At 32.3% G+C, this 22,981-nt stretch overlaps 3 protein-coding genes across 4 annotated transcripts in view; 1 reads left to right on the top strand and 2 right to left on the bottom strand.

The window, feature by feature from the left end:
• The window catches only part of LOC119837316, a 28,508-nt gene extending 14,708 nt beyond the window's left edge, over positions 1-13,800 (bottom strand). Inside the window, exons 1-2 of one of the 2 annotated variants that reach the window (XM_038362836.1) lie at positions 13,554-13,800; positions 7,190-7,223 (exon numbers count right to left, since the gene is read on the bottom strand). The gene's annotated coding sequence lies outside the window, so the exon portion shown is untranslated. The remainder of the gene's footprint in view (positions 1-7,189; positions 7,224-13,553) is intronic. The other variant, XM_038362837.1, reaches the window with a different exon arrangement.
• Positions 13,801-14,073: 273 nt separating this feature from the next.
• Positions 14,074-16,970, top strand: LOC119837383 (40S ribosomal protein S16). Its single transcript, XM_038362951.1, has 5 exons — positions 14,074-14,147; positions 14,241-14,285; positions 14,819-14,950; positions 15,707-15,821; positions 16,735-16,970. The coding sequence occupies exons 1-5, from the start codon at positions 14,130-14,132 to the stop codon at positions 16,878-16,880; spliced, it is 456 nt and encodes a 151-aa protein (XP_038218879.1). The 5' UTR covers positions 14,074-14,129; the 3' UTR covers positions 16,881-16,970.
• A 2,873-nt stretch (positions 16,971-19,843) lies between these two features.
• Positions 19,844-22,981, bottom strand: part of LOC119837503 (myosin light chain kinase, smooth muscle-like) — a 28,084-nt gene continuing 24,946 nt past the window's right edge. Inside the window, exons 6-8 of the mRNA XM_038363103.1 lie at positions 22,088-22,287; positions 21,600-21,752; positions 19,844-21,252 (exon numbers count right to left, since the gene is read on the bottom strand). Of these exons, the coding sequence (XP_038219031.1) occupies positions 20,079-21,252; positions 21,600-21,752; positions 22,088-22,287 (1,527 nt within the window). The 3' untranslated portion in view covers positions 19,844-20,078. The remainder of the gene's footprint in view (positions 21,253-21,599; positions 21,753-22,087; positions 22,288-22,981) is intronic.

Below are 22,981 nucleotides of genomic sequence, written 5' to 3'. Positions count from 1 at the left end.
GTGCTAGCCGTTTGACATTTTCTTTTTTCAAACGCAATAGAATTTTCTGGAATGTCCGTTGCGAATTATATAAAACATCTAGATGTATATTACTAAAGAGTCAGTGTTTATAGTTATATATGTTTCAGCGCAGTGTTTATAAACGAAATGCAGGACTGTTTCTTTTATAAAACTAACCAAAGCTATTAGCAAAAATTTTAATAAATCGTTTAATGATTGATAATGATTTGGCTAACGAGGTTTGTAATTGTAATGTAATGGTCCAACATACGCAAGCATAGGCTTTAAGTGGTATCAAATTATTTAACAGGCTATAACCATAGCTTACGTTTTTATTTAGCCACACTACCACCTCAGTTCCCACACCGCGCATACCTTATGCGCGTTACTGTAATATACTATGCTTATTCACAGATCTCCGTGTTACCATCATTCTGTAGCACGGAATGCGCTTTGTTGATCACCAAATGTGGAAACATAATCACCAAGTTGGAATGTGCACGTGCAATTACATAAAGGAATAATTGCCTGACGTTTATACAGTCTAGAATCTTTTATACTCTGTGGTTACTATTTACGAGTTGCATTTGTAAAAAAAAAAATCAAGATGACAAAATTTATTGTCTTTGGCACAAACCAGTAATGTATAATTATTTTTAATTTGAAATATATAAACTTGACACTGGCAAATAGTTAAAACTTATTGCCATAAAGGAGAAGAAAAAAAAAAAAATTGAAATATGTTTGTCAGTTAATTTAATGTTTTTTGAAAATACGTTACTCTGTTAATCTACGAACAAGTAAAAATAATTTTATATAATTTGACTGTTGAAAATGATTGTGATAACTAGTAAGTAATATAATATTATAGTATAGGAATTCTAGGTAGCTATTATGCGTTATTTCATTATGTGTAAATAAAATATGTATTTCAAACTAGTTAATTGTTACATAACTACCGATGTATTGCCAATTAGAAAATTTTATAATTTCTTAATACTTAACAGCCACATTACGTTTGAGTTGACCTTGTATTCAATTTATTTGTGGATAATAGGATTAATTATTGTCGATATACTAATCCAAAGCTGTATATGTATACCCTAGCTATGAATTCAAATTTTTTTTCTAAATTAATTTTACCTATAAATTAATTAATTTTTTTAAGTAATTCTTATTGATTGTTGTTGTTTTGAATATAAATGGTACATTTTCATCCTAAGCTAATATTATTAAATTTGATCATTGATAGTTTTAAATATAAATTTAAGGTTGATATTTGATAGTTAGATATCTGTGGGAGTATCATGTATTAGGTATTAATTATAGACGATTGTTTTGTTGTCTTATAACATCGTTCCTATATTTCGCATCTTTTGATTTCACTGTAGTGTTCTGTGGTTGTTTCTTCTAACCACAATGAGGACGATCGGTGTTAAACGTATTGACTGTTTTTAATTTAATGAATATTAAATACAATGAATTTTAATTCGTGTCGGATTATTGCACAAATTCAATAGAATTTCAAAAATCGAATCATTTTATCAGGTAAGATATTAAAAAAAAAAAGTCAAATAAAGGTTTTATTATTCTACTCCCAGCAAAAATAACGTAATTGATGAATTGAAAGCGCAAGTAAAAAACGGTACTATATTAGAAATCTATATAATATGCACGCAACACCACGATTTCTACAACTTCCCATGCTCCATATTCCTAAAACTGGTTGTGCGAGCTATATCCAATAGCAAGCAGCGGATAATTGGATAAATCACTTTATATACGTACTTTTCCGCTTATATTATCTGTGGTTATGTATTTATAGTCTGTGCTTGGCGCGGTTTTCCGGCTCGGGCTGACTGCTTTTTCCATGAGCACAGGTTCTTTATGGTTATATACAACATAAACAATTATACCTACGTTTGGAAAACGTGTCTGCTCGTACCATATTTTAAAGCGATACATATTTAAAAAAAAAATAACGTTTGTAAATTTTATAAGCAACGTGCAGATAAACAATAAGTGTTCAATAGCAAAGGATTATAGGCATAGACACGGTGTTTCATTTAAAATTATTATGAAAGTTTATTATTGTCGTCGTGTCGTCATTACCTACCATATTTATCTGGAGTAAGATTGATAATAATTTTTGTGTTTCGGGTTTTTTTTTTATATTGTTGTCTTCGATATATGTTTCGTATATAATCTAATCTTGTAATGTTTTATCGCACGGAGAGACAATCAAAGAATTTAAGAGAAAAGAACAATATTGTCTCTATATACTGAAACTGGAAGAATCTAATTTCACTTCATAGAATCAGTGTAGAAATATATATAATATAAGTTAATTAAAACATATTAATATAATTCATCATACCTATATCAAGCCTAAACGCAAACGAAAATCCTTTTACGCAAATAACAGAAAGATAGATAGATGTAACATATAATTTTTATTAACAATAAATTCCTTTTTAAATACAATAAACAATCATTATATAATTGGAAGCATTTTGAGCAGCAAATACTGAAAATCACAAGATTAGATGAACCACTCAGTATGTTCTTTCAGTAGTTTCCTTTACTTGTCATCAAAATAATAAGTGCACCCGAATCATTATGTGACCAGAGCCAAACGGTCTAACAAAACTTATACCGTCCAGAGCAAACCACTCTCCCTAACCACTTTTAAAACGACGTAATTCATTATATAAACCATATAAGTACCATATAAATGAGAGATCGGTAGTATTATTAATTTATAGTACTCTGTGGTTGATTAATCAGATAGTTTATATGCAATGGAATGTTCGTTCTGTATGTCGTAAAGATCACCTGCCAGCAATTGCTCGAATACCAATCTCCTGAGAGAACTTGTAAATAAATTAATCCTAACTCATTCATATTAAACGCTAGCACGTTTGTTCGAAAATTTTCTATGCACTTTTTATTACATTTTGTTTTAAATGTAGACACGATTGAGGAAATTATTGACATTCAAATTAAATTAAATCAAATCAAATTATTTATTAAATCAAACACTTAACCTAACCTTATAGCTAAGTACATCATATTGTTACGTTATGTTTGTAGATATACATGTATGTACGTATATGTATGTAGAATGATTGGTGGTGGAATTGGGAGCGTTGCAAAATAACAATTGAATTAGAAACAGTTTTCAGCATATCTTTTGGTAAATTAAATAATTTAAATGGAATGGAAAATATATACTTTTACCCATGACTTTTACTGCTAGAATTCTATTGATAAATAAATTTCTTATTCCGATCACATTGATACTCTACTAGGTTTTGCTCGCGGCTTTCCACGCGTTCAATTCGAAGTAGTAAAATAGAATTTATTATACATATAGACCTGCCTCTTGAATCACTCTATCATTAAAAGAAACATCAAAATTCGTTGTGTAGTTTAAAAGATCTAAACATACATACAGACACGGGAAGCGACTTTGCTTTTGCTTTGTGCTGTATTTTTATATGTTAAATGTGACATTTAATTTTAAAACTAAGGCAAGCTAAGGTCGTTTATATTTAAATTAATATTACAAGCACCAATGTACCACATAAACTTAAGTAGCGTGTAAGTTGTATTCGCAATGACAAAGATTATGACTCAGGAACTCGCTAGTCACTGTTTATTATGCTTATTGGTTATGGAAACATGAATTAGTGGCCATTTATTCATTGGCAATACGTGTATGTATAAATTGATACTTTTGCTTATGAAAAGGTTGAAATCGTGGACATTGTTTACAGGCAATACTATTATATAAATAATTGTGATAGATGCAATTGAATAAGACTTTTCCTATTCTTACGGTCTTGTTTCACCCTCAGTAAATAAGGTTGCAATAGTGAGAGAGGGAGAGATTTCAGTAATGAGGACGTATGTAACGTCCTCATTACTGAAATCTTTATGTTGTTTTTAATCACTTGTTACACTTTATTGAGACCGCGATGGGCACAATATAGCAAATTTAAAAAGTATCATTCCAGCAATCTATCTGCACAAAAAATTGTAATCAGCAATTATTTTTGCTTTATAGAGTAAGAAAGAATCGAAGAAAGATTCTACGTATTTATTTTAACTATATATCATAATGAAAAGCTTTGTCGTACGAACTTATAAATTGCGTGTTTTTTGTTTATTCGCCCCTTATACCCCAGCATTGGAAGATGGCTATGAATAAACGATGCTTTCGTGGAAATCGTTTACTTAGATCGCAAAGTTAAATTTAGAATACTGTTTGCCGCGCAACGAATCAAACGCAATGTGCTGTCACTGGATGAACGGCCATTTTAGAATCCCAATGAAACACTATGGATGCCAATCACGTAATTGTGGCGGGACGAACTTCGCTGCTGCATTACGCACAGACCGCAGTTTGCTAACAAGCTCATAATATATACCTCTATTTTTCGATTGTTTTTGTTCGTGTAAGTAACTTCATATAATATTTCATCATAGCCATTTTTGAAGGGTACTTTACTACACTTTGATCTTAGCCAAAAGGCCGAGAAGCGATAGAAGGGTACTTTTAAGGGGGAAGTACTTAACTCACTCAAAAACAAATACGAAGTACAGCAAAAATAATTTATAGGTTAGAGCCTAATTCGATTATGTTTAAATTGTTATTTGCAATATAAACATAAAATTTTAGAACAGTTCTACTAAACGTCAAATGTGTAGAAATAATAATGTATGTGAATGTATAAAATACAGCTGTGTATCACGCAAGCATTAATCATTTTTAACAAATTTCATAGGTAATTAAACTGTCTATATTTCTCAGTGATTAACTCAAAACTATTACACAATATCTGCTGGGTATCCATTTTCTACATTCGCGCGAATACGCAAACCTTCTAGTTTAGGACGGCATGTAAAATGTTATTTTCATACGTGGCACGAATATTCGTACATTGTTTGATTATTTGTAAACAACATAGTATACAAACAATAGAGTATGGAAAGAACATTTTCAAATATCGTCCCACATTTGTGGGTTCGACTATTAACAATCGCAAACATTCGTATAGTACGAACATTTGCACGCAAGTATGGAACATGATAATTTCGACTTAATATCGTTTGAAAAAATGCAATGCTTGTAAGGTATATTGCGTCTAGTAATTATGCAATAGGTACAATGTACATGTATGATATTTACGGTTAGAATTCGTGTTTATTCCCGCGTCGTCTACAAGAAATTGTCTATGAAATATTGAGGTTACTATTGAGAATAGACAATGCAGTGAGTTACTGGTAATAAACTGGAGCTTCAACTAAGTTCTTTTTATACATTCATACATTATTTATGAATCATAATGTGCATGGACTGTTATTATTTTTATAAACAATTAAAAACTGCAGCAAAATTATTGAAAACGAACAAATAAAATTATGTCTCCGGCTAAGCTGTAGCGTTCATTTTGATAACACCATTATTGAAATGATAATTTATTTAAGTCGGTAAGATTTCTCACGTCCACTTAATACTTTAACATAATTTACGTGAGAGAACCGTAATGGTACACTCAACCCAGCAAATTACAGTCATAGACATTCACACGAAAATCAATAGAGTGATATTTCCTGCACTTATATTAACATCTTCGACAACACCTTGAGTGATCAAAACATCATTAGGAAGGTAATAACTAACACTTTGGCTCGTAAAGGATACGAGAATTATTATGAATAAGCGGATAATATTGAATATTGGAGTTAATTCAACACCCTAAGTGTATGAATAAATTCCAGTAATGTGGAAGCAAATATGTGTAAACTCATTACTTTTTTAAGGGAGTGCTCTATATAATCCATTCAATGGAAATAATATTGTATCTACATACAAATGTAGATTTAAATTGGTTTAAAATGAAACTGTATGAATGCCTATGATCTATTGTGATTTACGGTGGCATCCGGTTAACAAATGCGGTAGCTATACATGTTTTTAACAACAAACGAGATTAGACACGATTATAAGGTTAGAAATGGCGGGAAACTTGACAGTTTTTTAACGAGGCAAAAGTCGTGTTTATACAAAAACTAAATGTAACTATACCTATTATTGTTTATGACGCATACAATCATATTGTAAGTTTTGAAACCAGTTTTAAAGCATTGTACGCTAAAATGAGAGCAAAATTTGTATCGTAAAAGTCATCTATGAGTCATCGGTGACGAATTTCATTCATAAGCCGGTTCAGTGTTTGATTCTTGGGGAATGTCGGATATGTTCCGAGAAGGTGCACTATCTTATAAATTTCAATAAGTTTTACCGGGTGATTCATGTTTAGTGATATCTCCAACTTATTTTATTCAAATATTTTGTTGGTAATATGCATTTGTTTCGTCCTATCATTTGTTTTAAGCTAGTCTTGAGAACAAAGCAAGAGTTCATGGTCACAAGAATTATTGTTTTAATTAAGAATTGCCTGAATTAATTATTTTTTTGAGATATGATGTCACTCGTCGTGACGGGTCAAAAAAGCGTCGATTGTATTAAAAAAAATATCCGACCTTGACTGCGCTCGCGTGGTATCCAGATTAAATGTTACTCCAGATTATAAATACATAATATTATGATGTATCACAGAGCCTGATTTCTTCAGGTTTTGCCTTTTCCTTCAATTGAATGACAAATATCTATCCAAACTTTCTCATTCCCATTTCACAGACAAAGTTTGTCCGAGGACAGTAATAAGTATCTTATTTTATTAAAGGTAGTTCTTGAAGTTAATGAAATCACACTTTAATGACAGAATCAACAAAATTGTCTCTTGCTCTCAGAGTGTAAGGAAATTATTGAGTCCTGGCGATCCTAATCTTAATAATGAATTTATACTCATGAAATTATTGTATTATCACAAATCCTTGATAAGTGTACAAAGTTTGATTAAAACCGACAGTTTCAAGTGGGTCAAAAGGTGGTTACATACAAACCTACAAACAAACAGGTGAAGCTAAAATTACGAGCTAAAAAGATCTATCTATGACGTATACTCATTAACTTAAAAAAAATGGAAGGAAATATTTTTTAATTAGCTGCATTTCTATGTTGTTACTATGAGTTCCTGTCTAGGCGTTTCTAAGTACGGTACTAATATGGCTTCTAAGATGTACTTAAAAGTAGGTATTATGTGACGGGTTGACTCACGTGTCCACACTTTCACAACTGCGCTCTGATGGACCTGTAATGGGAGAAATTTTATGAGCTTTCCCATTAATTTATATGTATTTAACTTTTCGAAGGGCCGTCCCTTCGTTTAAATATATAAGGGGTAAATATGATTCCAAAAATGCCATGATAATTGCATCGTTAAAATAAATTAGCATACAAATATTATACCTATGTGATTGCTAAATTATGTGGCCTTTGATGATGACCCACTTTTAAGGGATAGTTTTTCAACTTTGTATACTTATCAGTGGCAATACAAATTTATGAGTTTAAATAATATTCCTGATTAGAATCGCCAAGATTAAATTATACACTAACGTATGTTGAAGCTGTATAAGAGCAAATGATACGAATTATATTTTATAATTAAAGCACGTTTTATTTCTAAAATATATGCATCATTTTATCCATGAATTAAATCCTTCTTTTAATAATTATTAACGATTAACAATGATGCATAAATATTAAACTGTGATTTGCTAACCCGAATTTAACGCAACGCAAATGAAGATATAACCGATACAGTAATAAATGCATGAAATGTAACACAAATTTACATCACAGCAGTTATTCGTCATGTCACTTTATCTCTGTAATTGTATGTCATCTACATACAATACACGTTAAGGTATATACATATATACTTATTAAAATAATATTATATTAATAATTTTTAAATATGTTAAGAGGCGAAATTAAATACTGAGTAAGTTGAATATTGAAATAATTCCAATTAATTTATGGATAAGTAATCAGTTCGATGAATCAGGGAATCTATTGATATATAGGGAAAACTGATAATTTTTAGGGTACCGTACTCAATGGGTATAACAGGAAGGATCCCGTTATACCCTTAAATAGGAATTTAAGGTCAGTAATTTAATAAAAAAAAATCACTATTTGTCTATCCTTTTGTCAGCCAGCAGGCTATATCTCATAAATGAGACATAAGAGTGATAGACAGTTGAAGTTACCAGATGATATTATATTTGTTTGCCATGGTGTGTGGGTGACCAATTTTTTTTGTATGTGTTCTTTAGCTTACTTGTACGGAACCCTTGGGAGTCCGACTCGGAAATGAACGATTATTTAAATATACATTTCAGTAGCTGTTTAGATTTATATGTCATACTAGAATATCTGTACTTCAGTCATACTTATCTAAATATATACGCTTTACAGATTTGTCACTAAATCCTACAAGAATTTAGGTAAGATTATTTTCCAAACAATGCAACAAATATCTTTAACTTATTATGTATGTATAAATGCATGGACGAATTATAATTTAAATTGAGTGTGAAGCTACATAAGTACTTATTGGTTGAGTCACACATGTTGACATGTTAAGTGTCGGATAACTTCAGATGTTTTAAGGCAGGTACATAATTAAAACATTTTTGGCGTCCCACATTCTCTTATCGGATGTACTTTTTATAAATTTTAAACGTTTATTTAGTAGTTTATGTGAGATGAACTCAATAAGATGTTACTCTTTAGGTAGCGTCTAGTTATCTAATAACAAGCCACTCGTCCCGGGTTGCGCCGGGATAAAATAAATAGATAATGACTGTAAAATAATTTTTAAAATATTTTCAGTAGATATAGAGATTACCCCTTCCAACGTCACAAGATCACAAATTTAGAAAAATCTCTTATTAGCTGACCCGGCAAACGTTATTTTGCCTTCTCTTATCATTTAGGGGTATGAAAACTAGATGTTAGCCGATTCTCAGACCAACCCGATATGCACAAAATTTCATCAGAATGGATCCAGCCGTTTCGGAGGATTATAGTACATTGTGACAATAGAATTTTCTATATATAGATAGATTACACGTATGCATTTGTTGTAAGAGAATGTATTAAATAGTCTAGAACACAGGAACTTTAGTTAGAAACTAAATATTTCAATATTTTATTAGTTTGAGAATAAATAACTCACATAATATTATTAGCGTTCCCCCCTAACCGCCCTTTTTTATGACATTAAACAAAAGCAACTATACATATTAATTAACCAATAACAACTTAATTATATTAAATAATGAATATTTCAAATATTTTCATGCACATAAATCAAATCAGTTCCACGAGTATTAAATAACTACTCTATTAGTAGATAATAATATAAATATCAACACCGGATGACCAGTAAGTATGCCATCGACCACCGACGGTGATAGTGCATTGTAGGCATCGTCGGGTTGCTATGATAGTGTTGTATTACGGTAACACGAGCTAATTGCTTAGATATTCGTCGTGTTCGGATAAATCTGTTTTGTTTACGTTACTGAATTCCTGTTTGTTTTATATTATTTGCATCATGGATAAAGAATGTGGTAGATATTTTATGTATAGGTATAACTTATAAAAACTGATAACTGTTGTATAATGAAAAATGATTAATTGTACACCATAAAAACTACAATTAGAAGTGACAATAGTTAACTTAAAATGTACAGAGGGCGGTCTGGTCGCTATAAGCGATCTCTCCCAGACAACCAAAGAAAGATAGTATATTGCAATTACTAAATAGTTTATAGTTATATTGTTTTTAATGTTTTTTATCGAGTGCCATAAGACAGTTTAAAAATTGGATAACTGCCATAAATTTTACCTGAGTCGACTATTATAAAAGCCTTTGTTTACTATAATCTACAAATATCAAATAATACCATATTAATATCAAATTCTTAAAAACTCAAACTTCCTTAGTAGTTAGGGTACCTACAACTACGGAAGTTTAGAGTTTTTACTACATTTTTTACAGAATATTCAAAGCCGGATAATGATTCGAGTTTGACTCATACCAGCCTCTGGTCGTGAAGAATAAAGAAAACGACGTAGTTTTGTAGTTTAGTCATGTTAAAGCGATGAGTTAATGTCTTGTTAGAATAATAAGTCGCATTATAATATTAGTAGGATAGTAGGGTAGGATAGGAAGTAGGATTCTCTTTCGATTTAGATAAGTCGGTGCCTAATTTAATAAATCTGTAATCAAATAAAAACATTTAACTGATATCACCAATGGGATACCAATATAAAGATAATCCATATCAATCTAGATTCTAAAATGGGACCTAATGACAATAATTTCTCATCGAACATAAAAATAATTACGTCCATTATTTGAAAAGTCGAAAAGCCTATCGAGTAATAAAAAAAAATGCAGTCGAGCACGTCTGATCAGTTTATTTGTTTGTTTGAACGCGCTAATGTATGGAACTACTGAACCGATTTAAAAACGTTAGATCTGTACTTGAATCGAAGTATAACACTCTGTATATTTTAAACTCGGTGTGAGATATTGTTCATGTCGCTTTCTCATACAGGTTATGCAAGGGTATGTTAATAGTTTAGAAATGATGTGGATACTCGTTTAGGATTATCATACCAACCGGTCACACAAAATGCCGCTGCAATATGTAACGAAATAAAACGGGTTTAAATCGTGATCTAGTAATACGCAATAGTGAAAAGACAAATAAATATTTATAAACCTTATTTAAATATATTTAAAACGCAAAAATTACGATGAATAGAAAATGAGCATATTTATTGAATATTGAATTCATTTCAAAATTTCTTAAATCACTTTCATCTAAGATTAATATTAATTTAGTATTGAACAATCAATTTTGCAAAAGATAAATGTGTAGTCTACACAGAAGGCACTGTTATATTCAGTTATAGATGTTGTTATAATTTTGGTTTCGTATCGGGTAATATCGAATCTGAGAATCTATCGAAAATAAGAAATAGTTGGTTCCCAATTATTGTTATCTTGAAAATTTACTTTAGATTCTTCCTTCAGGAGCGTAGAAGGATAGTGGAAAGTTATGAACACAAACCAATTAAAAGATTTTATTGCCCTAAGTATCTGATTACATTATAATACGAAGTTATATTTTATTTCTATAAATTCCAGAAGATATAGGAGCAAACTCATTATTTTTCTATTTGTCTTATAACAATATTTATTTAAATTAGATCCCACTAATATTATAATCGCAAATGTAGCAAGAAATGAGAATGTATGAATTTTTGATACTCTTTCACGCGGACTGTTGATCGGATATGTATACATATCCTACAGATATACATAACAATCCGAATAAGCACATAGACAACTTTATATCTTGGTACCACGCGAGAGAAACTGCAGGATCCAGCTAGTATTAAGTTAAATGGTACATAACTTGTGTTAAAATGTTTTAAATTGTAACTTAAAGCGCCATCTTAGTGCCCAGTACGTATTACAAGACCTATGATTAAGTAATGCACAAGCCTCGCCCAATCTCAGAGCTCTGGCAATGACCTCTAGACCGTGAAGTAAAAGCTCTTATGAAAGTTATCGTTAAATAGACTATATATAACTGGAAACTGGGATGGTTAAACTTTACGTATGTAATGTATTCCAAAATACGTTATGAAATTTGGTATAATAAAATTATGTTACACTAGCGGTCCGCCCCAACTTCGCCCTTGGTACATATATAACCTAAAGTTTCCTCTAAAAATGGGCTATCTAAAACTCAAAGAATTTTTCAAAACGGACGAGTAAATCCTGAGATTAGCGCGTTCAAACAAACAAACTCTTCAGCTTTATAATATTAGTATAGATTGTTAAGTGACCAGGACGTAAGGTTAGGTGATTCAAAAAAAGACTGCAATTTTCGCGATACATGCAATTTATAGGTATCGAGTAATGAAGACGAAAAAGGTTTTTAAATGCGTCAGGTCAGGAACTGTATATAGAAGTGATTGGAATAAAATTATTAATGCATCGGTGCTGGTAGATGGTACACTCATCGGATAAAATGCTTACTTTTGTTAGTTATAGTTGGTAATAGTTGGTTGATTAAATATAGCTTCCTTCTTACGATTTCATGTAAAATACGGGGAATACACCGGGACTGTCTATTTTCCTTTGATTACGCAAAGCCGCGGGCTTTATATATGCCGTTGCCACACGAAAGCAAGAAGTTCATATGAGTATTTTTTACCAAAATCTTAGATATATAGCGTGTAAAAATGCTTGCAATACGTAATATACAAATTCCAATACACGAATATTAATCTAAAGTAGAATATAAAACAAATTGTGCTATTTGTTATCCCCATTCCGTCCAAAATGGAAGCTTAGCACCAAGTCTAACAGGAAACCATACATACGCTGTCGGCAACCGTTGTACGACCGATATGTTTCTTGCATTAAAAAGTGTATCAGAGTAGGCTATGAATCGATTTGGCCCACTTAAGGTAGATAACACAACAGTTCATCGATAGATAGACTAAAAATTGATATAATATACCTTCGAAACTGTTTTATCATCGTATAAATTGCGAGAATACATTCCATTTCATTTTATAGCCAAATGTGAATAAATGTTTGTTATAAACAAAATACTTTTTAATTAACTTTCTCTGTTATTACAGTTGAAGATATTGTCTTATATTATATTCTATAAAAACGTCACCGACGTCCTTGGGGGAAGGTAGCAATCTAAATTCTAAAATGAACCAAATGATATAAATTTTCTTTCAAACACAAAATTCATCAATGAAGTGTATTAAAAAAAGTAAATAAAAAACAAAATTTAAAAAATGCAGCATTTCATTTGAACCCAGGAAAGAGTCTAAAGAGGGTTCATATTATTTAGTTGTTTTAATTTAAAACTTTCTACAATAAACTAAAAAATAGTTTATTGTAGCAAGTTTTTACGAACTAACAATTAAGTACGCTAAATATATTAATATATTTTATTGCAATAAGGTAATTATATTAAACCAGTTTTAATTAAATCTTTACCGACTTAACCGTGATTTAAAATCTATCACTTACGAAGTAACTATTTCATAATATACATATATGTAGCAAGGTACCCTCATAAATTTTGGGGATTTTTAAAAACTACATATTGTCGAAAACCCATACGCAAATTTAACCACGAATTTCCAGTTAATGGATAAGTTTCCTTCTCTGAGGTTTAATTATTAATCCAGTTTAAGTGTAAGTCACTTAACTAAGTATTCTTGTAAATATATCGAATTAACTGGGTTGCGTTTGTTGACTGGTCACATTCCTACATGAATCATGTTTTTGCTTTTTATTTAGTAATTATCTAAAGGTTAACATTCATTAAAACTTAATGATGATGAGGATGATTTTATAAACCCATATTTCAATAAAGCCAAATGTAAGTTCATATAATTGTGTCGATTAACAGAGTAATTTTTGTTTCAATAAAAAAAAAACAAACTAAAAATAGCTTTTCAATTTACTGCAAAGTCCTAAAATTTAAACATAAATATTAGAGTGAAATTTATTACATACCTTCAATTTTCTTCTTTAAAATCCAGTAAAGTCCTAATGAAAAGACCGTTCATTACGACACAAAGACGCACAATTTTTGTCTTTGTAACTTTATTCACACTGTTTTTGTTTCGATTTTAATACACTCATGCGAGAATATTGGCGCTATCAGACGCACTTAAACGAAGCGTGAACTACCAACACGCATACCACACGACTCAACAACTACGATTACGCGTTCGGAATACAAAACAAAACGTGCCGGCTTAGCATGAATCATAGTAAGTTTCAAGTAATTCAAGCATAGGTACGGCCATCTAGTGTAGAATTGTGTAAGTAATACATTTACCAAATATTCTATTGATCACTAGATGTCGTTATTGAGAGAATTATAATAATTAAGTGAAAATCTTTATTAAAACTATAGCATTACAAATTGTTTTAAATTAAGTGCATTTAATTACACTTTGTTAAAGATAAATATAAATTGACAAACAAAAAGTTTTATAAATTTTTAGTCTGTCAATTTATATATAGTGTAAGTTTAATTTTTATTTTCTGTTGTTATCTGTTGAAATTCACTCTTTCTCTGTCAAAATGGCTGCCGCGCAAGAGGTGTGTGTTGTTAGAAATTAAAATTATTTGAGGATTTTACGGTAAAATTATACATTTTTTTACAGTTTTGTAATTACTGTTTCGCGATTTCAGGTGAGGCGTGAACCAATTCAAGCCGTTCAAGTGTTCGGCCGCAAGGTGAGTGTTTCAATAGCGTCCACGTGTTTTTTCATATTTCTTCTAACGTATCTGTACTATCTGAGTATTGTCTATAATTTTATTATATTCCTGTAACATTTACAAGTTCTTAATTTATAAATATAAATGATAACAAAGAAAATTTTTATGGCCTTTAACTCTTCCCGTACGAATTTCTGTGTATAACCAATATCATTTCAATACTACATACACTTTTATAAAAGCTATTTCCGCTATCATACTATCATGGTCTTGACTTCTGTTTGGTACTTGTTTCTTTGCTGTAATTTGTAAATATTTTATCTACAGCCGCGTAAACATTACATTCTATCTGCATAACATAACCTATACCATTTACGAGTAATAAGCAACGGAAGTTTGTTTTCGTGTCAAATCGGCTGAAACCAGTAATTATTCAAGTTAAAATATACTCTTCTGTTTTTACAAGAACATATTACACTTATATGAATGTTTAAATGATATTTGTTTTATTATTTATGTTTACATCAAAATTAATAAACAATAATTTTTAGAAAACTGCCACAGCAGTAGCCTACTGCAAACGTGGTCAGGGAGTCCTCAGAGTGAATGGACGCCCCTTGGACCTGGTGGAGCCCCGTCTTCTCCAGTACAAACTACAGGAACCCATTCTCTTATTGGGCAAGGTATGTTAATTGAAGTGAAACTTCTTTAGAATCATTGTGATCTCAAACCTGATGCAACGGAAAAAACGACAGGTAAGAGACACAAATACAAAAATATGTAGAAAACGGTAAAGAATGAGACCGAAATATACATACTATTTTATATATACACTAGCTGCAAACGCTGTTCTGCTCTGCTGCTTACTCTTATCAATTTGGGGTATGAAAAATAGATGATGGCCGATTCTCGTAGATACCAGAAAAGCACAAAAAATTTCATCAAAATCGGTCAAGCATTTCGGAGGAATATGGCAACGAAAACTGTGACACGAGAATTTTATATATTAGATTTATCTTGTTCTTTTGTAGATTTACTTAAGTTTCACTTCTATCGTGTGTGAATCGCACACACACGTTTTTTTTGTAGGTAAACTATTTTCAGATGAGAATCAACAAGCAACAGAATTTGTTATTTATCTGATAATGGTGTTTATTTAAGATTTTATAATTGTTGGTTAAATGTATGCAAATTCAGTGTGCGCAAGTCAAAAAGATATTTAAAATTGTTGGAAAGCTTTAGTTCTAAGAACGGTTCCTAAGTAAGCATTATTATTTAATTCCACTCATTGTAAACTATACACTTCAATTATTGTTTCATTACATGATCCCTAGATCTATTATTACCATATAAGTTTGTATGGATCTATGATTATTACTCTTTCACACTAAAACCAGTGGTTTATACCATATATTTTAATATGATGGTGAATATTTCAGGAAAAGTTCTCTGGAGTGGACATCAGAGTCACTGTGAAGGGTGGTGGTCATGTAGCACAGGTGTACGCCATCAGACAAGCCATTTCCAAGGCCCTTATCGCCTTTTACCAGAAATGTAAGTTTTTCTTTCATTCAATTCAATGTTTATTAGATGAGGGTTTGGCTTGCTTTGTAAAGGAAAATAGATATTCCTGGGGTCTTCGCATAGTGCCAAGTGTCCATTCCCATGAGATTTCACAGTAATACTATCTTAGTTTTGGCTTCTTGGATTTCTTTATTTCGTAAAATTTTAATAAGGCAATGTCTTTAAATTTGTAAATGTTTCTATAGGACCTATAAATCCCTTTCCTTCCAAAGCTGCCTTGTCATCATATAAGGTAGTCATTTCAGGGAAAGGAGATCAACAGTGACATTACCAAGCAGCTTGTGTCGTCAATACCTTGCTCGTTTGAAATGATCACAACATTTTGTTTTATTTAACTCTGTATTTTCTTATTAATAAAAATCCCCTCATAAATTGTTGAATTTGATAATTTGATATATATATACCTTAGGCATACTATATAAACAACAATTGCTGTTCATTAGTTTCATTATCTTGACAATGGCCAAACTAATTTAGATAATTTTTGTTATGATATATTCATAATAGTCCAGGGAAGGTTTAAAGGTAAAAAAAGAAAAATGTCTCCAAAAAATGTTCTATGGCGTTGCGAAATCGCCAGGACAGGTTTTCTTACACATGCATTTAAAATCAATACAACAATTGGGACTGCATTTTGTGCAATTATGCTATTCTCTTACTCTCTCATGTTTCCCATCCCATTCTTTATTTGTTCAAAATAAAATTTAATTTGTGGAGATGGAATATTAGTCTATTTTCTTGCCATAAGTTCAGTTACATGCTAAATTGACAAAAACATGTAGTTTTACGACTGATCTGATTTTAATACATAACCTAAACTGAAATAAAGCAATAGAAAACGAACATAATATTGATTCTAAAACTCGATTTTTTATCATTACAGATGTAGACGAAGCCTCCAAGAAGGAAATCAAAGATATCCTCGTCCAATACGATAGGAGTTTGCTGGTGGCCGACCCTCGGCGCTGCGAGCCCAAGAAGTTTGGCGGTCCCGGAGCCCGCGCAAGATACCAGAAATCTTATCGTTAATTGTTTTCGGAAGGCGCGCGCTTTGGTATTGCTCTGGTGTCTATGGTCAGGGCAATATCATTGCGTGGTTAAATAAAAAATAAGAAAATACACTTTGTTTTATTTTATTTTTTGCTTCATTGAGTAGTAGAAACTTGGACAAGTTGAATACCATTCAGATTAGTTTGCTGATAATAACTCACGTTTAATGAAGTACTCATGCCATCGTTCTGACCATATGAAAACCAGAGCTCTATCATGCTAGCAAGGTGTAATTTCTTTGACTATATTGATTCGTCTTGCATATCAATTATATATTTAAACTAGCTTTTGACCGCAGCTTCGTATGCGTTAAATTTGGAGTAGTTTAATAGATGTTATGCATATAAACCTTTAGAACTACGATCAAAATCCGTTGTGCAATATTAAAGGTTTAATCATACATAGGGACAGAAGCTACTTTGTTTTATACTGTTTTGTGATATGTATGTCCAGCCGGAGACGGGCAGTGGGTCTCGGAAATAGGTCTCCGGCTCCCCCACTCACCGTACGAAACACAGTGGCATGCCACTATTTCACGCCGGTTTTCTGTGGGGGTGTGGTACTTCTCCGGTGTGAGCTGGCCCAATTCGTGCCGAAGCGTGCTCGACTCCCACAATAGAATGTAGTTCGACACGTGACATGTCAACTCACACTTGACCATGGTGCAGACTACGACTAGCCACGTGGAGACCCAAAGGACTGTGTCCCTAAATTGGGAGCAAAATGCATATAGCATGATAGGATGGTGACTCAATTGAAGTTCTTTTATACAATGAAGGAAAAATCTGATTAAGTTATGTCGTTTTGATGATGTTTAAAACATGGGCCCTATGAACGCTTTCAGCTCTATCCTAAATGAACCAGCGCTGTGTCTTGTCTCATATTATTTACATTACAATTACAAGTTATGAATCTGATCTATTGAAGAACTCTAGCCTCGTATTTAAATACAAACGTATAATAAAAATAATGAAAACAAATAGTGGTAATTAACGGCAAAATTTTAATAAAATACGGCTAGTCTATGAAGGTGCCGTTGTTTGAGCGATGTCAGGTTTTGATATAAGGAAGAGGAAATAAAATAAAACAAAAGTTATATGATATTGTTTTTAATGTTTATTGTTTTACCATTTTCACCCATTTGTTAGAACTATGTATTTGCGCAAGAAATAGTATCGCACAAAATTAAATGCAATTGAAATAACACTTGATTTTGTATACAATGTCTTATTAGATATGTTTAGTTTATTAATAATTTATTTTTATTTAGAATGTATCACAAAATAACTCGTCAAACAAAAACAAATTAGACTAACTACATAACAACGAAAATAACCTCGAAGGAATCTAGCGAGAATTAGATTTAGTTGAAATTAGTACATATTAATGTCTTTCTTACTTTTTAAAATACCATTATAATCAATAATTAAATCAATCCATGCAGATCTTGATGAGATTTGTTGGCACTAATAAAATAATTATCTTAAATCTAATATTCTAATTCTTATTAATATGGAATTTGACAATAGTCTTTACATAAAAAGGCAATACTTTAATGCCGATTATAAACATGTTAGCGTAGGCGTAGTCGGACTTTAGTTCTTGATGGGGAGGAGGTTTTGAACAAAGTAAAATATATTTATCGAGAAGGAGTAGTGAAGCTACTAAATAAGTACTAGATACCTAAATGAGATAGGTACCTAGGCTACTCAAATTAGATTAGGTACCTATAATTAACGTTTCGGGATAGGGTTTTCTGGCTACGCCTATGCAGGTTAATTATATAATAAATCGACTGCAGAACTTTCAACGGTTTTTATAATTTAATTCAATTTAATGCGAAATTTTGAAATAATACTAAATTCTATCATAGCCCTTGGCAAGCCTCAATTATTATTATACATAAAAAATAAACAAACGCTTACCTGTTAACAACATTTTTTAAATAAATATCTTAACTTTTAACAATAAAAAACGGTTAAAGTTGACAAAATATAGAAATGATTTAACTATGTAGCTTTGAAATTTTCTTTGTCTTTTTCCCTCTAATGATAGTACCTACTCAATGATTTTCTATGATTTTGGCTACATTTGTATAAGATTGAAATTGAAAAGCTTACGGACAATGAACGTAACAGAATAATTAATAAATTAAAATCTAAATAAAAACAGCCTACAGTTGGCACAGAGTAAAAACAATTAAAGACCATTCACTATTTGTCAACTTTCTCATGTACATCTTCAAATTTCGCGCCCATTCTCTTCAAAGCTATAACAGCTGCCACGGCTTTCGCCCAGCGTTTCTTGATAACATATCGTTTGAGTTTCGTCTTGGTCACGTGTAATTCGGTACAAAGCGCTGATTGGATGAGCCACGGGTGGGTCAGTGAAGCCGATGCTGTCAGCCGGTCGCTGGATTAATAAAACATTACTTTGTTTGTATTTCATCTTCGGCATGGTCAATAAATATAGGATTTGTAGTAACAGTATTATAAGTTATGAAGTTAAATTTTGTAATATATCCCTTATGTGTTTTTTTCCGGAATCAAATCAAAAAGCCACTGTGTTTGAAAACTTTTGAGAAAATTTAATAAGCTTTATCGGATCTTAGTCACATTTCAGTAGATAATGAACGAGTGAAATAAAACATCAGAATTAATTAAGCCTTATATTTATAACAACATACATATTTAACAATAAATTATATTTAATACAGCACAAATACTTAACTTAAGTACAGTTAAGGAACAAATATGAATAATGCGGGAGTAAAATTAAATGTGCGCTTATTTACAGAACAGTATAAAAAATTAACTATAACGTGAATGTAGTGTAAAAAATTTCGAAATTGTATCTCAGTCTTCTTCTGTAGTCGAGCTGATACAGAGCTTTGAGTATGGAGACTAGATTCGTAAACAAAATTGTCATTTAATGTCATTTTCATATTAAATCTTAAAAAATAATGTCATTTTCCTACTTTGGTAACCTACAAATTATTCAGAAAGGTATACCGATCGAGACGTTACGTATAATGTATTATTCCTCGACTTTTATTACGACGTGAGATCATTGGCATCTTGGATACGGTATACGTTGTTCGATTTAATTTGTTTGATATCTCGTTGGGTTCACCTTTCTGAATAAGGTCATGGCACAGTCAGTTAAACTTGACTTAAATCATTTCGAACTAGTTATGTTATTTGTCACTTTTTTTCTTTGCATTTTTTCATCTGATGTTTGTCGTTGGAAGAACGCGTGGAGGCTGGACATGGAGTTTTGTGCGAGTTCATTGGATGAAGACCATTCTAGTGAGATGGATTGATGTCTTCCGCCGTTGGAAGTGCCTCCAGCCGACCTCTCTGCTTCTACTTCTTCAGTTTCCCCCCATTTTTCCAGAAGATGCAAAAGTAGATCTTTTGTCCGATGAGCATTGTTCTCATCTCCTCGCCTGTACGGCATTTGTCGGCCATTTTCGTAACCATTCATCAATTTGTCTATCTTGTCACGACGCCGATCGAATTCTTCAAAGAATGTATTGCGTTTATCTGTCGGTTGGTCTGGAACATCTCTGCTTGTGCTAGTCACTCGTTTGGATCTAGTTTTAACCCAGGGCATTTTACTAGTCATAGGTTTTTCTGGTTCCTTTTCTTTTAAAAACGCCGAATTTATTTTGTGAGATGATTTCGACATGAACACTGTTTTCTCGTTTTTGGCATCGCCATTTGTAAACATTTTCTTGTAAGACGTTTCCGTTTCTGTTTTAAAGCCATTCGGTGTTTTCTTCTCTTCTCTGGTCACTTTCTTTTCCAATACATTTTTGTCCATTTCCTTCATGCTGTTGTTGTTTGTCAAATCCGTGTTCATAGTAGATAACATGAAGAGGTGATCGGACAGTTTTTTGATTTCTTCTGCTAAATTTTTCCTAACTAGCACATCTGGGCGTTTATGTAAGAAGCAACTACTGTCGGACGCTCTCCTTTCGACTGGATTGTATCGGGTCTTGAACTTTGTAGGTTCTCTCGGCGGAGGAGGTTCTAGATCTAGGTCATCATCATCGAATACTATATCTGGTGAGCTGCTGAGAGAGCTTCTGGGTGACGGTGAGCAGCCTCCGATCGAAGACCTCTCACAGTTGACCAGAGTCAATATTTCCTGCGATTCATTGTCGAATACGTAAGGCGAGTTCGGGTGTTCGCTCCATCTCTCCACGAAGAGTCTGAGGTTGTCCTTGGCCATGTCCAGTTCTTGTTTGTGCGAGAGCCTTGTCTGTTGCCGCGGCTTCTCTTGCTTGACCGGCGACCGCTTGACGAGCCACCTGTGCCTCAAACACTCCGTAGCGCTCGGCCGCGACCTGCGACAAAGACCCTTGTTACTATTACCCCAACACCTCAAATTGTATGCACTAAAAAGCCAATATGGTCCAGAGTAGGATACTAGCGTCTACAGTATATACTAACACAAAAACATGCATCTAAATGAATCTTTAATATAATTTTAATTGTTAATCTACTTAATGCTTTGTTAGGAACTGGTATCAATCAGTCAGTGTTGGCTACAACAAGTAACAAAGGGTCTTTATCGACAGGCACTACTTGTTCGAAAGTTGCTTTCAATTCTTTCGTCAAGACTTCTATTGACTTTTAAGTGAAGTAAAAGCAAAGAAAAGACAGAAAAATGTTATAAGAAATGTATACTCACTCTTTATCTTTGACGAGGAGTTTTTTAATGAAATCCTTGGCATCTTCAGATATCTCGTTGAATGCTTCATCATCGAAGTCGTACTTGGCAATCGTTACGTTGGCCATTGTCTCTATATCCGTTTCGCCCATAAATGGTGATAAGCCAGATAGCCTGTGAAAGTTTGTTTAAGCCATAAGTTTGTTTATTGATTGCCCTTGACAATTTTAAAACAAATTTGGAAGATAAAGACATCATATGAAACTAATAAAAATGAGGAGGTAGACAATTGTTTGAATTGATTTGAATATTGGGAGCGTCTCATTCGATAAAAAATTACAAAACATTGCCGTCCTTTTATCTAGATTTAGAACTAATACATAAAAAATCACACGAAAGTCCCGCCCAACATTCTCTAAGTTTGACTTGCGGCCTTGGGTAACCCCTTACAACAACTATATCAAATCAAACTTCTACACAACTACTAAACGATATCATACTATACTCACAGCACATAGCATATAACGCCAATCGACCACATATCCGTGCCATAGCCAATCTGGTCGAAGTTCACCACCTCAGGAGCGACAAATTCCGGAGTACCGAACAGTACTTGTAACTTCTTCTCTGGGTCGTAGAAACGCGCCAAACCGAAGTCGATGATTTTGATTCGGTTTCCAGCCTTTGTTAGGCATAATATGTTTTCTGGCTGTAAATTAAATGAGATAAATGAAGTTATTTTATGAATCAAAACACTTCGCGTCAAAACACTTTGATTTTAAATTTATAATATTGATAATTAATTGGCAAAATGTGGTGCTTTAAGTGGGCTAGCGAAGTTTTCTACCTAAATAGTGAAAAGTTATATTTTTATGTTTTATCGTTGATAACACCTCTCAATTTGAAAATAAAACCTACGTCAAAGCCCAAGCCTATACATGGACTACAAAATGTATGGACTGTGAGAAAATCTGAGTGTGATGAGACCGGAATATAAATTCGCTTATTCGATTACGTCACATTAATGATGTACCAAGATTATAAGGCATTTGTCATTTGCTATAAAAATATATTTTCCCTGAAATAAATTTCATTGGGTTAAATATAAACGACCATTCTCGATAATTTCTAAATGTCACCAGCACTTTTGGTGAATCACATTTGAATACTAATTATAGCAAGCTATAGACAATTACGAATCTTGAGTCAAAAATAAAAGCTTGTAAAATAAACAATAATGGCGTCGTGGCTGCGGACAATCATAAAACTCCTGCGCATACTTTTCCGCCATTCTGATTAACGACTTGGATCTGCACCAAGATGGAATCACACATTACTGACAAGCGAGTTATTTCAATTTGATCAGTTGTGATTTGTATGTAGCGCGTATGTACGCACATCTC

This window comes from Zerene cesonia, chromosome 27 (assembly GCF_012273895.1).
Source record: "Zerene cesonia ecotype Mississippi chromosome 27, Zerene_cesonia_1.1, whole genome shotgun sequence".
Classification (NCBI taxonomy): Eukaryota; Metazoa; Arthropoda; class Insecta; order Lepidoptera; family Pieridae; genus Zerene; species Zerene cesonia.
Note: the sequence above shows the minus strand (reverse complement) of the source record. Positions and strands in the feature narration are given on the sequence as shown.